This window comes from Anabas testudineus, chromosome 21, assembly GCF_900324465.2.
Source record: "Anabas testudineus chromosome 21, fAnaTes1.2, whole genome shotgun sequence".
In the NCBI taxonomy this organism is placed as follows: Eukaryota; Metazoa; Chordata; class Actinopteri; order Anabantiformes; family Anabantidae; genus Anabas; species Anabas testudineus.
Genome location: NC_046629.1, coordinates 1,914,200 through 1,930,561, shown reverse-complemented (window position 1 = coordinate 1,930,561; position 16,362 = coordinate 1,914,200). Strand labels below are relative to the sequence as shown.

At 42.6% G+C, this 16,362-nt stretch overlaps 3 protein-coding genes across 3 annotated transcripts; all 3 read right to left on the bottom strand.

Moving 5' to 3' along the window:
• Positions 1-3,742: 3,742 nt before the first annotated feature.
• Positions 3,743-6,258, bottom strand: LOC113173326 (trace amine-associated receptor 13c-like). Its single transcript, XM_026376738.1, has 3 exons — positions 6,153-6,258; positions 4,805-4,835; positions 3,743-4,559 (listed from the first exon to the last, which is right to left on the bottom strand). The coding sequence occupies exons 1-3, from the start codon at positions 6,256-6,258 to the stop codon at positions 3,743-3,745; spliced, it is 954 nt and encodes a 317-aa protein (XP_026232523.1).
• Positions 6,259-8,150: 1,892 nt separating this feature from the next.
• LOC113173851 (trace amine-associated receptor 13c-like) lies at positions 8,151-9,334 on the bottom strand. Its single transcript, XM_026377443.1, has 2 exons — positions 9,162-9,334; positions 8,151-8,967 (listed from the first exon to the last, which is right to left on the bottom strand). Exons 1-2 carry the CDS (start codon positions 9,332-9,334, stop codon positions 8,151-8,153), a joined length of 990 nt encoding a protein of 329 aa, XP_026233228.1.
• A 2,324-nt stretch (positions 9,335-11,658) lies between these two features.
• Positions 11,659-12,897, bottom strand: LOC113173325 (trace amine-associated receptor 13c-like). Its single transcript, XM_026376737.1, has 2 exons — positions 12,848-12,897; positions 11,659-12,517 (listed from the first exon to the last, which is right to left on the bottom strand). Exons 1-2 carry the CDS (start codon positions 12,895-12,897, stop codon positions 11,659-11,661), a joined length of 909 nt encoding a protein of 302 aa, XP_026232522.1.
• Positions 12,898-16,362: the final 3,465 nt, after the last annotated feature.

Below are 16,362 nucleotides of genomic sequence, written 5' to 3'. Positions count from 1 at the left end.
CTGGATCAGGTGTGTTCATCCAATCAGAAGCAGTTACTGCTGGTATGTTTGGAAAACCAGCAGGACAGTGACCTTCGACGACCAAGGTTGGCTACCACCAATATAACAATAACAATTATTACTACTATTGATAATCCTTCTACTACTACTACTACTAATATTAATAACAATAAGTGCATATATTCACATGGGGAAAATCCTTTTGGACAGACACATACATTTTTTAATAGCCAATGTTTTAACATGTGACCAGAATTTGGGAGAACTGGAGCTTGAACCACCAACCCTGGTTGGTGAGTTGAATAGCCCTTCTAAACCAGGGTTAGAATAAGACGTAGATCTGAGGGTTTAAACAGGAGTTAATTAAACATTGCACAAATTACTTCAATATAAATTCACATGAAACCTAATGTTGGAAATAATATTTCACTTTCTGGATTTGTGATTTCACTCACTGAATCACACATCATATTTGAGTCACTCACAGCCTCTCCCCATTATGTGGATGTCACTGGAACCAGGCTGCAGAATCTGAAGAGTGACAATGAGTTTAACAGCTCTTCTAAACCAGGAGTAGAAAAAGGCGTAGATCAGAGGGTTCAGACAGGAGTTAAAACAATAGAGACATTCAACAAATATTCCATATGACGTATTGCTTTCCACACCTGCAAGACAGACACAGTAATATGGACAGAAACATATTAGAAACACAGATATAAGAACACCAAGAGTTCTGGCTGCTTTCAGCTCCGATTTTCTCGATGTCAGAGTCACTGAATGCTGCAGTTTGACAGCTGTGATGTGAGACCTCATGGTACGAGCCTGAGACACAGCCACCACAAACACTCTGAGATACAGAACTATGATGAATGAAACTGGAATAATAAAGTTCACAACAACATCAAAAAATCCTAAAGCATACACAAACTGAAACACACATTTTCCAAAGCAGGGAAGATACTTCACATTTTGAAATGTGTCATCCTTCACAAACAGGCTGCTGTAAAGGTTTGAACAGAGCCAACAGAGAAAAATGGTGAGTTTAACTCTTCCCACAGTGACTCTGGTGGGATAATGCAGAGGGTCACAGATCATTACATAACGATCAACAGATATAAGAACCATGTTTCCAACTGAGGAAGAGACTGAGATAGAGGTAATATACTTATAGAGGGAACACATGAAGTCACCAAGAAACCAGCAGGAGGTTTTTTTGAGAATTACACCAGGAAAAGTCACAAGACCAACGAGGAAGTCTGAGACAGACAGAGAGAGGAGGAGGAGGTTGGTGGGTTTGTGGAGCTGCCTGGAAACAGAGAAGAACAACATATTAGAATACTGGACAGTTATAGAAAGTTAATATACAGAATATTAGAAGAAACAGCTGCAGGAAATTGAAGTTGCATCTAAGAAAGAGCAGAAATCTATTTTTCATTTATCACACGTTGAGTGTTAAAACAAAGGTAAAACATCTTCAACAGAATAGAGGATGTAGATGCCTGAAGTGGGAGATGGAGATGATGACGAGCAGGTTGAGAGCTGTTGTCAGTGTAGAGACAGAGAACAGCAGGAAGCGAAGAAACACAGCTTCAGACCAAGACGTCACTGGTTTCCTGCAGGAGGTGTTGAGTTGAGGGAAGCAGAGCTCTGATCCATCGTGTTCCTCCGTCATCAGAGATGTGCAGAGAGCTGCAGCTGTGGCAGCTTTCTGACCACAACTCTGTGATACGACTGATTTATCTCTGTTGCACAAACCACCTCCTCTCTCTCTGTGTCTCTCTCTCTGTTGGGCCCTCACGTCCTCACTTCCTCGCCATCACACCTTCATCATCCTCATCATATCCTCTGTACCCCTCTCTATCTTCCCTGTGTTACTTTCGAGCCTCATCTCCTTTTTTCCACCTACATTTCCACCTCTATTTTAATTCAAAATCATCCCAATAAAACCTCTTTTTGTTCACCCCTGACCTCTGGAGTGAAATGGGCCATGAGAAGTGAACTAATGGGACAGGAAGGACATTTCACACTGACACCAAGATTAGAAATTCAGACAGATCTATTACACACAGTCAAGAATTATCCTCGTGACCTCAAGCTCACACCATCCTGCAGAAATGAGATGGGATGTTTTCTTTAAATATTTACATGAACATCATTTAAATCACTAATGATTTTATAGTGTGTTTGAGTTTGTACTGCTTAAATGAGTTAATGATTTGTGGAATGGCTGGGATCAGCAAGGGTGTAGTTGTTTGAAGAAGGGTGGAAGTGAAGGGATCTAGAAACCAGGTGGTGGAATGTTTGAAAGAAGGTGGTTGATGCATCTTCTTCAGTCCGTAGTAGCAAACGAGGAAAGCAGTTTGCTGTTAGATGAGGATGTTCAAAGGAGTGAACTAGGAGCTGATGGCTGCCATCTTAAAGTTGTCAGTGAGTGAGAAAACTGGATGGGAGTGGATCTCCAAAGGCATATGGATTTCCTGGAGGCAAGGTGATGCTTTATTATAGGTAAAAAGTCTTCAGTCTTCTTCGGCTTGAATTTTTCTGGTCAGTAAACATACTTACATACATATACACCATACATGTCACGATCCCAGCTCTTCCTGCTCGTTCGTCCCTCACGTCCCCCTTATTTGGACAGCTCCCTGTCACATGACCTGCTGATTGCAGATTGACTGCACCTGGTTTTCTCCTTTATTAGCAGATCTGTTTGCCAGATAGTCTGACCACACCTCACCTGACCTGACCTGACCTGACCTGACCTGACCTGACCTGACCTGACCTGACCTGACCTGACCTGACCTGACCTGACCTGACCTGACCTGACCTGACCTGACTTGACTTGACCTGACTTGCCTTGCCTTGCCTTGCCTTGCCTTGCCTTGCCTTGCCTTGCCTCGCCTCGCCTCATCATTAGAACCCGTGTTTGGATTTGGACTGTTTCTCATTGTGTTTCTGCTCTGACTGTCATTCCTCTCCTAGACCTGTACTTACTGTCTCCACCTGCCTCAGTCTGCTCCACGTGCTCTCTGTTTGTCAGCTATGTTGGCCATGACGTCAAGACCACCTCTTCCTGTCTGCTACCACTTCTGGTTCACACCCTGACCTCCAGACTCACCTGACTCCAACTCCGCCCGACTGGAGTCCTGCAGAACTCACTGACTTTCTTACTAGCACTTGTTAAATAAACCTTTGAAACGTATTCCTACCTCTGTGTATGTCTGGCAAGGTTTTTTTTTCATCCAGCTCATGATGCTGGCAGCCCTGTCAACTAAACTGCAAATGTGACTGTGTAGATTAACTCACCAAATGTCACAATAAAAATCAACAAAATCTTATGGCAATTTACCTATGAGCAGAGTGATGCAGAGGCACTAAAATTGGCAATCAGACAGGAAATCATCATTTATTGTCACTAAACAAAATGAACATAACATTTCCTTTTCCAGAGAGCAGGCTTCCTTTCAGCGTTTCTACAGTATGTTAGCCTCACAGCAGCCAGGCTGCAGAATCTGAAAAATTCCAATGAATTTAATCACTCTTCTATAACTGATGTCTAAAAAGGATTTATACAGGAAATAAAACAAAAGAGAGAGAAGACAGTGACATGTTTTTTCTTTATGTTCATGTATATTAAGATCTGTGGGATGATTAAATTTAAATTAAATTGAAATTATTGCTTTACTGTTTTTTAGACAATTAACAGGTCAGACAAATGAGAATTATCGTTTCTACCTCTGCAGATTCACAGTATGTTGGTGTCACTGGAACCAGGCTGCAGAATCTGAAGAGTCACAATGAGTTTAACTGATTTTCTAAACCAGGGGTAGAACAAAGCGTAGATCAGAGGGTTCAGACAGGAGTTAAAACAATAGAGACAGAGCACTAATATTCCATATGAAGTATTGTTTTCCCCACCTGCAAGACTGACACAGTAAAATGGACAGAAGCATATTAGAAACACAAGAACGAGGACACCAAGAGTTCTGGCTGCTTTCAGCTCCGATTTCTTAACAGTAACAGTCACTGTTCGCTGCAGTTTGACAGCTGTGATGTGAGACCTCATGACACGAGCCTGAGACACAGCCACCACAAACACTCTGAGATACAGAACTATGATGACAGTAACTGGAACAATAAAACTCACAACCACATCAACAACTCCCAAATTAAAGTCACTTAAAAACACACACTCTCCATAGCAGGAAATATACTTGTCTCTTTGGATGGATGGATCATCCTTCACAAACAGACTGCTGTAGAGAATTGAACAGAGCCAACACAACAAAACACACAGTTTTACTCTTCTCACAGTGACTCTGATGGGATAATGCAGAGGGTCACATATCGCAAAATGACGATCAATTGATATAAAAACCATGTTTCCAACAGAGGCAGAGACAGCAGTTACGGTAACACACATATACATGATGCACACGAGATCACCAAGAAACCAGCAGGATGTTTTTCTGAGAATTTCACCTGGAAAGAACACAAGACCAACGAGGAGGTCTGAGACAGACAGAGAGAGGAGGAGGAGGTTGGTGGGTTTGTGGAGCTGCCTGGAAACAGAAAACAACTTAGTCAAACATGTTAGTATAAAACTGTGAACGATATTTAAATTAAATATCTCGATTAAATATTTACATTTGTTTACATGGAGTAAATATGAGCGTTAATAATAATTATATGTTGCATCATGTTGCATACAAAATAATTGTAAACAAAGTCATTTAATCTGTTAAATTCTAGCTCAAAGCTTATGGTTCTTAGAAAGCGCAGGTTTGAAGGAGAAGTGAAATTCTACCTGTAATGTGAGATGGAGATGATGACGAGCAGGTTGAGAGCAACAGTGAGCACAGAGACAGAGGACAACAGAAAACGCAGAGACACAGCTTCAAACCAAGACGTTACTGGTTTCCTGCAGGAGTTGTTGAGTTGAGGGAAGCAGAGCTCTGATCCATCGTGTTCCTCCGTCATCAGAGATGTGCAGAGAGCTGCAGCTGTGGCAGCTTTCTGACCAGAACTCTGTGATACGACTGATTTATCTCTGGAACACACACTTCCTCTCTCCTCAGCTCTGTCACTTTCTCTGGGGCCCTGACGTCCCTCCCTCTTCAGTGGACCTTCGTAATTCTCACCATATTTTCTCCTATCCCTTCCCTGCCTACGTAAATCTCCAGCATTTTCTCTTTTCTACCTTACATTGTTATTCACTTTTACTTTTACATACTGCCTTATCTCAGAGTCAAAATGACCTCCTTTTCCACATCTACCACTTTCCCACCAAACCACTTTCAGGACTAGTTTGGAACCAGTGCTTGATTGAAAACCAGTTATTTTGACAGCAAAGAACTGGCTCTCAGCCACAATATAATGACTCCAGATTTGCAGTAACTTTACACATAGGAACCGGATTTATACTGAGTTGTAAAGATAGAATCTACTGATCATTTATTAGATTTGTTGAACTGCAGTTGGACTCTAGTTTAAAAACTGCTAGGTAAAGGGTTAAGCTAACAAAAGCTAAAAATTAACATGTTACATTTAGTTTTACCAATCGAACTGTTTCAAATGTAATCACAGCATATGGTGATCACAGTGTGCAGCGTGTGTTTTGGACCAGTAGTGTTTAGATGCCAGTGTAGGTTTGTAAAATCGAGACGTAGGTAGATGTACATCGATCAGGTACAACATTTTAACCACTGACAGGTGAAGAGCATCTCCAAGACTGCAGCTCTTGTAAGGTGTTCCTGGTCTGCAGTGGTCAGTATCTATCACAAGTGGTTCAAGGAAGGAACAATGGTGAACCAACGACAGGGTCATGTACGGTCAAGGCTCATTGATGCACATGGGGTTTTGAAAGATACCCAGTGTGGTCTGATCTAAGAGACAAGCTAATGCTGCTCTATTCGCTGAAGAATTGAATGCTGGTTCTGACAGGAAGTTGTCAGAATAGACATTGCATTGCATTTTGTTGCATATAGATCAGTCAGGGTGCCCACGCTGACCCCTGTCCACTGCCAAAACCACCAACATTAGGCAAAAGAGCAGCATAACTGGACCACAGAGCAATGGAAGAAGGTGGCCTGGTCTGATAATTTCCTTTTTTCTTTTACTTCATGTGGATGACTGGGTGCGTTTTTGTCACTTACCTGGGGACCACATGACACCAGGATGCACTATGGGAAGAAGGGAAGCTGGTGGAGGCAGTGTGATGCTTTGGGCAATGTTCTGCTGGGAACCCTTGGGTTGGGCCATCTATGTGGATGGTATTTTTCCATGTACCATATACCATAGTAGACCGACGCCTGTTTGATCAGCTCACATTAACTCTTGATAACAATGATTTCTCAGGATATGACAGCGAAGAACCATTGTGTTATTTTACATTAAAGGTATCGCCATCGCTGCCTTCTTTCACCTATAAGATTCTTGTCCATGGAAGATGCAGACATTATTTCACACTATATTATTGTTATGTTTTTTATTTTCAGATTTGTCACAGATCAGTAGTAAAGTTATACAAATGCTGCAGCTCGAATGCTAACTGAATAGAGAAAATGTACATTACATTTACATTTAGTCATTTATCAGACGCTTTTATCCAAAGCGACTTACAAGTGAGGAACAAGGCAAACAAAATCAAAGTCAAGGAGAAACAACATCAAAGCAAAGTAATATTAAAAAAGTGTTTCTGTTTCAAGAGATGTGAGTATAAAAGTGTTTTGGTTTTTTTTTTTAAGTGAAAAGGAAGATGCGGAAGAGTTCTGTTTTCAGCAGTTTTTTAAATATTGAAATTGAGGTCACTGAGCGTGCAGAGATAGGCAGCTCATTCCACCATCGTGGGATCACTGAGCTGAACAGTTTTCCTTGGTGTCGACTGTGTGGGGCTGGTACCACCAGACGTTGTTCCCTGGTCGAGCGCAGTGGACGGGAGGGGATGTAGACCTGAACGATTGAACTGAGATAAGATGGAGCTGTAGAGTTAACCACTCTGTAGGCAAGAGACAGAGCTTTGAACCTGATCCTTGCAGCCACAGGAAGCCAATGCAAAGATCTGAAGAGCAGTGTGACATCAGACCTTTTAGGTTGATTGAAAATGAGGCGTGCTGCTGCATTTTGGATCATCTGGAGGGGTTTGGTCGTGGATGCTGGTAACCCCATCAGTAGTGCATTACAGTAATCCAGGCGAAATAAGATCAACGCCTGTACAATGAGTTGGGTCGTGTACTCCATCACGTAGGGTCTGATCTTTCTGATGTTGTGGAGGGCATATCTACATGACCTAGAGACTGTGGCGATGCGTTCCGTGAAGGTCAGGTGATCATCTATGATGACCCCCAGGTTTCTGGCTGACTTAGTGGGGACAATCACCGCAGATCCAATGTTAATGCTGATGTTGTGTTGAGTTGAAGGTCTGGGAGGGATAAATAGGACTTCAGTCTTGGGAATGTTAAGTTGAAGGTGTCTTTTTCTCATCCAGGCAGAGATGTCAGAGAGACAGGCAGAGATGTGAGATGAGACAGTTGAGTCATCCGGCGGAAAAGACAGGAAGAGCTGTGTGTCATCGTCATAGCAGTGATAGGAAAAGCCATGTGAATGGAAGATAGAGCCTAGAGAAGAAGTATAGATGGAAAAAAGAAGAGGACCAAGGACTGAGCCCTGCGGTACACCGGTGGAGAGGTTATGAGAGTCGGAATCACGCCCCTGCCAGGATACCTTGAAGGTACATTCGGACAAGTATGACCGAAGCCAGGCTAGAGCTGATCCAGAGAAGCCCAAGTCTGAGAGTGCAGTCATAAGAATCTGATGGTTCAAAGTGTCAAAGGCTGCAGATAGGTCTAACAGAATAATAATTGGATCACATCACACCTATGTTGGCTTTAATTCTCTGACTTTCAATACAATTAATGTCAGATCAGACTCTAAGTTATTTTTCATATATATTGTGTGGGAACATGACTTGATGTAGAGTGTACTACCACACCTCCAAATACAATACAACAATTCAATATATATCAATGTGTCAATTTTATGACAATAGAAACACTACTTATTAAATAATTGAAAAATATATAAGGGTACAACAACACACTAAATGCCTGAGATGACACTGACTGATGGTGTTTTTCTATATTTATATATAGATTTTACAGTATGTTGGCCTCACAGGAGCCAGGCTGCAGAATCTGAAGAGTCACAATGAGTTTAACTGATCTTCTAAACCAGGGGTAGAACAAGGCGTAGATCACAGGGTTCAGACAGGAGTTAAAGCAAAAGAAACACATCACAAAGACTCCATATGAAGTATTGATCAAGCTGTCCCCCGTAAGAGAGACACAGTAATATGGACAGAAACATATTAGAAACACAAGAACCAGGACACCAAGAGTTCTGGCTGCTTTCAGCTCCGATTTTCTCGATGTCAGAGTCACTGAATGCTGCAGTTTGACAGTTTTAATCTGAGACCTCATAGTACGAGCCTGAGACACAGCCACCACAAACACTCTGAGATACAGAACTATGATGACAGTAACTGGAACAATAAAACTCACAACAACATCAACAGCTCCTATAGTATGGTCATTGATGTACACACACTCTCCGTAGCAGGAAATATACTTGTCTCTTTGAAATGGATCATCCTTCACAAACAGACTGCTGTAGAGAATTGAACAGAGCCAACACAGCAAAACACACAGTTTTACTCTTCCCACAGTGACTCTAATGGGATAATGCAGAGGGTCACATATCGCAATATGTCGATCAACAGATATAAAAACCATGTTTCCAACTGAGACAGAGACAGCAGTTATGGACAAATACTTATAGAGGGAACACATGAGATCACCAAGAAACCAGCAGGAAGTCTTTCTGAGGATTTCACCTGGAAAGAACACAAGACCAACGAGGAAGTCTGAGACAGACAGAGAGAGGAGGAGGAGGTTGGTGGGTTTGTGGAGCTGCCTGGAGACAAAGAACAACCTAATCAAACATATTAGTATAAAACTGTAAACAATATTTAATTAAATGTGTGGACTACATTTTAGTATTGGTTTAAATAAAGTAAATGAAGTTTATCTTGAGCTTCAGGGCAAAAAACAAGCTCAAAGCTTATGGTTCTTAGAAAGCGCAGGTTGGAAGGAGAAGTGAAATTCTACCTGTAATGGGAGATGGAGATGATGACGAGCAGGTTGAGAGCCACAGTGAGCACAGAGACAGACGAGAGCAGAAAACGAAGAAACACAGCTTCAAACCAAGACATCACTGGTTTCCTGCAGGAGGTGTTGAGCTGAGGGAAGCAGAGCTCTGATCCATCGTGTTCCTCCGTCATCAGAGACGTGCAGAGAGCTGCAGCTGTGGCAGCTTTCTGACCACAACTCTGTGATATGACAGTTTTATCTCACTACTCTCTCTGTCTCACTGGGCCCTGACGTCCCTCTTTCGTTATTCTGTGTATAACGTTATCCCCCCTCCCTTCTCTGCTCCACCCTGCTTCACAGATGAACTCGTATGGTTTGGATCATGAGACTTTTTTTTCTTCTTGTGCACTTTTACCTTTTCAATACTTCTCAGCTCATCAACCTATTTGTGGCAGGTGTTGTGTGGCTCCTACCTTTTTTGCAAATGCCCTCAGTATATAGCAAACAAATGAATTGGCTTGTCATCTCAATACCTTTGGGTGTCCCCGGCTTTGTATTTTCCCTCACTTCATTACATGCCTCGGCTGGTTCGAGTGGCAGCAGGTGTGAGTTTTTAGCAGGTGTCTTGTCTTAATCATTACTGAGTTTTGTATTTAAGTTAGTGTCTGTCCCATTGTTATTTGCTAGTGTGTCAACCATCAACCTCATTTGTTCCCTGCTTCCTCCACTCACCTTTTTCCCCAACCATTAGCTTCATAGTCACGGTTTGTAAGTCTTGTTAGTGTAGTCAGCTTGTTTGTTAAGTAGTAGCTTAAGCTTTGTAGTTTGTTCAAGCATATGCTGTGTTCTGTTTTCTTGTTAGTCCCAGCTCTGGCTGAATAGCGTTTTGTTTTTTTGTTTTTTTGTTTTTTTGTTGATTTCTGTTTTGTATCGGCATACTGCATTTTTCCTGTTTGTTATTCAGACCAGTACAATTCTAGATTGCCAGCCTTTTGCAGTGTTCCTTAGTTTTTTCCTCCCTTTGAGGTTTTTAGTTTTGTCCCTTTGTCACATTACATTACTTCTGTTCTGCGTTTATTGTTACTATATCTGTTAATAAATCTTCTTGTAGGAAATCTCACTTTGCATTTGTTGTCATTCTGCAACTGGGTCCGCTAGTTCGTAACATTAATAGTCGTGAACAAACTTCTGCAGTCATTTGTTGACCTATCTTTAGCTGCAACAACTTGAAGTAAGAGTAGAATTGAATCTCTCACATCGCTGTGTGAGAATTTTAGCTCCTTCAAGTGTTGCTTAAGTTCATTCAGGGTTTTGGGCGTCTTCTTTTCTTAATGTCCCACCACAGCAGTTCAATTTTGTTGAGGTCTGGACTTTGATAGATAGGTTGGAAACTGTCTTGAAAGCTTTCTGAATATGAATAGTCTTTTAGTCACAGGTAATCTACAGTCAATTATGATGTGTTCAAACAGGTTTCCCACTACAGAGATTGGACAGAGTGGGACAGGCCTAAGACAATCTTTACTAACAGGCTACGTACTACAGGAATTTAAGATTGCTGTAGTCAAACTCCTACTCAAAAAGCCTACTCTGGACTCAGGGGTTTTAGTGAATTATAGACCAATATCCAATATGTGTTATGTCTTATTGTTGTTTTCTTTATTGCCTGCTGTTCTTTTCTCTCTTCTCTTTGCACTCACCCCAACTGGTTGAGGCAGATGGCCGCCCACTATGAGCCTGGTTCTGCTGAAGGTTTCTTCCTCTAAAGGGAGTTTTTCCTCTCCACTGTTGCCTAAAACTTGCTCTAATGGGATTGTTGGGTTTTCTCTATAATTTGTTGTATAAATATTTTCTGTAAGGTCTTAAACCTTAAACTGTAAAGTGCCTTGAGATAACTTCTGTTTTGAATTGGCGCTATACAAATAAAACTTTTGCTTGAATTGAATTATGTTTTGTTTTCACATTTGTCACAGATCAGTAGTAGTTATATAAATGCAGCTAGAACATTAACTGAATACAGAAAATTGAATCACATCACACCTATGTTTGCTTTAATTCATTGACTCTCAATATCATTACAATACAATAATAATAATAATAATAATAATAATAATAATAATAATAATAATAAAATATGATAATTCAATATATATAAATGTGTAAATTCTATGACAATGAAAACACGACTTTAAAGAAATCATTGAAAATTGATAATGGTACAACAACACACTAAAAGTTGGTGTTTGTTTATGTTCAGATAGATAGATAGATATTTAACAAATTAACTTCAGTGAATTCGCTGCACTAATAGTGGAATTAAAAACACTTTATGTGAATTTATCAATAGGTCACACTTATTAAAATAATTATGGGATTAAAATAATGTGTTAAAGTGTTAGACAACTAAAAACAAATCAAAACAGTTCAGAAAATTTTGAAAAATAATTTCCACTTTGTGGATCAGTGAATTTATGATTTCCCTCAATAATATTTCACGTCTGTTTCCATAGAGCAGATTCTACAGTATGTTGGTGTCACTGGAACCAGGCTGCAGAATCTTACACGTAACAATGAGTTTAATCGCTTTTCTAAACCAGGCGTAGAACAAGGTGTAGATCACAGGGTTCAGACAGGAGTTAAAGCAAAAGAAAAAGAGCACAAAGACTCCATATGAAGTATTGATCAAGCTGTCCGCTGTAAAAGAGACACAGTAAAATGGACAGAAACATATTAGAAACACAAGAACCAGGACACCAAGAGTTCTGGCTGCTTTCAGCTCAGATTTCTTAGCAGTAACAGCCACTGTTCGCTGCAGTTTGACAGTTTTAATCTGAGACCTCATGGCACGAGCCTGAGACACAGCCACCACAAACACTCTGAGATACAGAACGATGATGACAGTAACTGGAACAATAAAGGTCACAACAACATCAACAACTCCCAAATTAAAGTCACTCACTAACACACACTCTCCGTAGCAGGAAATATACTTGTCTCTTTGAAATGGATCATCCTTCACAAACAGACTGCTGTAGAGAATTGAACAGAGCCAACACAGCAAAACACAAAGTTTTACTCTTCTCACAGTGACTCTAATGGGATAATGCAGAGGGTCACATATCGCAATATGTCGATCGACTGATATAAAAACCATGTTTCCAACTGAGGCAGAGACAGCAGTTATGGACAAATACTTATAGAGGGAACACATGAGATCACCAAGAAACCAGCAGGAAGTCTTTCTGAGGATTTCACCTGGAAAGAACACAAGACCAATAAGGAAGTCTGAGACAGACAGAGAGTGGAGGAGGAGGTTGGTGGGTTTGTGGAGCTGCCTGTAAACAGACAAGAAATTATGCAAACATATTAGTATAAAACTGAACAATACTTAAATTAAATGTGTGGACTACATTTTAGTATTGGTTTAAATAAAGTAAATATCAGTTTCACTTTAAGTATTTGTTGAGCTTCAGAGCAAAGAACATAGTAAACAAAGCACATTGTCTGTTTTCATTAACTTCTTAAAAGTAATTTAATCCAGTAAAATTAAACTCAAATCTTAAGATTCTCAGAACTTGCAGGTTGAAAGTGTAACTCTACTTAAAATGTGAGATGGAGATGATGACGAGCAGGTTGAGAGCTGTAGTGAGCACAGACACAGACGACAACAGAAAACGAAGAAACACAGCTTCAAACCAAGACGTTACTGGTTTCCTGCAGGAGGTGTTGAGTTGAGGGAAGCAGAGCTCTGATCCATCGTGTTCCTCCGTCATCAGAGACGTGCAGAGAGCTGCAGCTGTGGCAGCTTTCTGACCAGAACTCTGTGATTCAACTGATTTATCTCTGGAACACACACTTCCTCTCTCCTCAGCTCTGTCACTTTCTCTGGGGCCCTGACGTCCCTCCCTCTTCAGTGGACCTTCGTCATTCTCAACATATTTTCTCCTATCCTTTCCCTGCCTACGTAAATCTCCAACATCTTCTCTTTCTAGCTAACATTTTTATTCACTTTCACTTTTCCCATACAGCCCCAACCTTTTGGGTATAGTCTATATTTCAGTCAATAAATTTAGTTGAACAATGCTGTGTTCTTGTCAAAAAATCTGAGGCAGGACTCCATTGCTAGAGATGTAAACAGACAGGAACTTGTTTTAAATGTTAATTTAAACAAGAGTGCAAGGGGTAAAAAACACTGAATATTACAGGGAACTTGTCAGGAGGAGAGGGTGTGGGGTGAGTGTGGAGGTCTGGGTGTGAAACAGAAGTGGTTGTTGACAGGAAGAGGTGGTATCATGCCACGGCCAAGATGTTCAGGAGGGTAATAACAGAATGCAGAAGTACAATGAGAGACTGTACTAAACCCAATGGTGAAATTCAAAGTCCAATAACCGAGGTAATTATACAGTCCAGTCTGAGGTAAAGAGGCAGTTCAAACAATAGGAGGTCCACGCCGAGTCAGAGCCGGGTAAGAACAACAAGGAAGAGAACAGATCAGGGGAAACACTCACAGTACAGAGGGACAGGCAGGAAGCAGGTTCAGGTCAGGCAGGTCTGTTGAGGGCAATCACACAGAGACAGGATCAAAGGAGTGAAGGTCCAGGAAGAAGAGTCAGGCAGAGACAGGTTAAGGTCCGGTACTGTGAGCAGGGGAATGATGGGGAGTAAGCAGATCAGGACAGATGATGGCAAAAGGCAGGGTTCAGTGCAGGCAGGGTCTGTAAAATCTAATTGGCAGTCCTAGTGAAATCCTGGTTAGTTGTACTCTGAGGTTGAGTTTAGACTATCTGGCAGCGGAGGAAGGCAAAGAGATCTGCTTATGAAGGTCAGGAGAATCAGGTGCAGCCAATGAGTTAGCCAGGGTAAATAGACCGGGAGGAGGAAACAAGAAGCTGACCAAATAAGAAAGTAAGGGGCAGGCGGTCAGGAGAATTGTGACAGTAATCCCAGTAATCCTTCAGTAAACCCACCAATCTTGTATACAGCCCGACTCTCTCTCTCTCCTTAGACCAACCGACTCACATGAGAGATCCTGGAGTACCTGGTTTCCAGTCTTTATTGCAGTATATTCTTTGTAATAAATTCATCTTTCCTATTCAGCTTTTGGCCCCCATGGAGCCGGCAACCCACACCATGATGCAGTGGTGCATTGTGATGGTGACTGGTGTATTTGGGCTTGTTCTTCAATGTGCTAAGAAAGAGCTAAATTGTGATGGCCAGACATCCGTGTCAGAGCATCTCAAAGACTGCAGGTCTTGTAAGGTGTCCCTGGTGGTTCAAGGAAGGAGCACTGGTGAACCAACAACAAGGTCATGTGCAGAAAATGCTCATTCATGCACAATGGGTGTGAAGGATGCCCAGTGTGGTCTGATCCAACAGGCTAATGCTAATGCTAATGCTAATGCTGCTCCAATTGCTGAAGAAGTGAATGCTGGTTTTAACAGGAAGTTGTCAGAATAAACAGAATTGCATTTTGGTGCACATAGATCATAGACCCTGTCCACTGCCAAACCAACAACAATGGGCACGAGAGGGGCATAACTGAGCACAGAGCAATGGAATAAGGTGGTCTGGACAGATAATTCCCATTTTTCTCCTGTAGTTGTGTTTCCTCCTCTCTGTCTCCCTCTCTCTGTACTCTCCTGGTATCCTCGGCCTGGAGCTGTACATCTCCAGAATCCAGTTGACCTGCCCAATGTTCTTGCTGCTTGTTGTTGTCTTTATTGCCTGTTGTCCTTTTCTCTTTCTCTTTCCACTCACCCCAACTGGTCGAGGCAGATGGCCGCCCACTATGAAACTGGTTCATTCATTGTCCTCCGCTTATCCGGAGCCGCGTCGTGGGGGGAGCAGCTTAAGCAGAGATGCCTAGACTTCCCTCTCCCTAGACACCTCCTCCAGCTCTTCCCGGGGGAACACCGAGGCGTTCCCAGGCCAGCCGAGAGACATAGTCCCTCCAACGTGTCCTGGGTCTTCCCCGGGGCCTCCGCCCAGTGGGACATGTCCGGAAAACCTCCCCTGCAAGGTGTTCCGGGGCATCCGAAACAGATGCCCAAGCCACCTCAACTGGCCCCTCTCGATGCAGAGGAGCAGCGGCTCTACTCCGAGCTCCTCCCGGGTGACTGAGCTCCTCACCCTATCTCTAAGGGTGCGCCCAGCCACTCTGCGGAGGAAACTCATTTCGGCCGCTTGTATCCGCGACCTTGTCCTTTCGGTCATGACCCAAAGCTCATGACCATAGGTGAGGGTAGGAACGTAGACTGACCGGTAAATCGAGGGGTTTGCCTCACGGCTCAGCTCCTTTTTCATCACGACGGACCGGTACACCGACCGCATTACTGCTGCCGATGCACCAATCCGTCTGTCAATCTCACGCTCCCTTTTTCCCTCACTCGTGAACAAGACCCCAAGATACTTAAACTCCTCCACTTGATGGAGGATCTCCCCCCCAACCTGGAGAGTGCAGGCCACCTTTTTCCGGTTGAGAACCATGGCCCCTCCTCGAACTGCCACCTTACTGTGGTGGAGGGGTTTGCGTGTCCGAATGACCCTAGGAGCTATGTTGCCGGGGGCTTAAGCCCCTGGTAGGGTCTCCCAAGGCAAACAGGTCCTAGGCGACGGGCCAGACTAAGAGCAGTTCATAAACCCCTTATGATGAACACAAAATCAAGGACTGTTACGTTGCCCGGATTGGCCCCACCCTGGAGCCAGGCCCGGGGTTGGGGCACGTAGGCGAGCGCTTGGTGGCCGGGATCTTTCCCATGGAACCCGGCCGGGCGCAGCCCGAAAGAGCGACGTGGGACCGACTTCCTGTAGGCCCACCACCCGCAGGAAGGAGCATAGGGGGTCGGTGCAGTGTGGATTAGGTGGCAGCCGTGTGGAGGTGCCTCAACGACCCAATCCCTGGACAAGGAATCTAGACAAGCCTGGTTCTGCTGGAGGTTTCTTCCTCTAAAGGGAGTTTTTCCTCTCCACTGTTGCCTAAAGCTTGCTCAAATGGGATTGTTGGGTTTTCTATCATTTTTGTATAACTGTACTCTGTAAGGTCCTAAACACTGTAAAGTGTCTTGAGATAACTTCTGTTGGTGGTTTACAAATAAAACTGAATTGAATTCAATTGAACATTGCTGCTGTTGTGGGGTTTGGTGTCTTTTATCATGACAGTTTCTTTGTAACCACATAAAATAACACTTATGCTTTGTTTCAAAACTAAATAATAATAATAATA

Coding starts and splice junctions, on each gene's coding strand:
- LOC113173326 (XM_026376738.1), bottom strand. CDS start 6,258: ATGGCCCAACCCAAGGGTTCCCAGCAGAACATTGCCCAAAGCATCACA. Junction 4,836..6,152: donor TGGTGTCATGTGGTCCCCAG/GTAAGTGACAAA, acceptor TTGCTCTCAACC/TGCTCGTCATCATCTCCATC. Junction 4,560..4,804: donor ATCTCCATCTCACATTACAG/GTAGAATTTCAC, acceptor TTCTGTTTCCAG/GCAGCTCCACAAACCCACCA.
- LOC113173851 (XM_026377443.1), bottom strand. CDS start 9,334: ATGACGGAGGAACACGATGGATCAGAGCTCTGCTTCCCTCAGCTCAAC. Junction 8,968..9,161: donor ATCTCCATCTCCCATTACAG/GTAGAATTTCAC, acceptor CTTTGTCTCCAG/GCAGCTCCACAAACCCACCA.
- LOC113173325 (XM_026376737.1), bottom strand. CDS start 12,897: ATGGATCAGAGCTCTGCTTCCCTCAACTCAACACCTCCTGCAGGAAAC. Junction 12,518..12,847: donor ACACCTCCTGCAGGAAACCA/GTAACGTCTTGG, acceptor AGTATTGTTCAG/TTTTATACTAATATGTTTGC.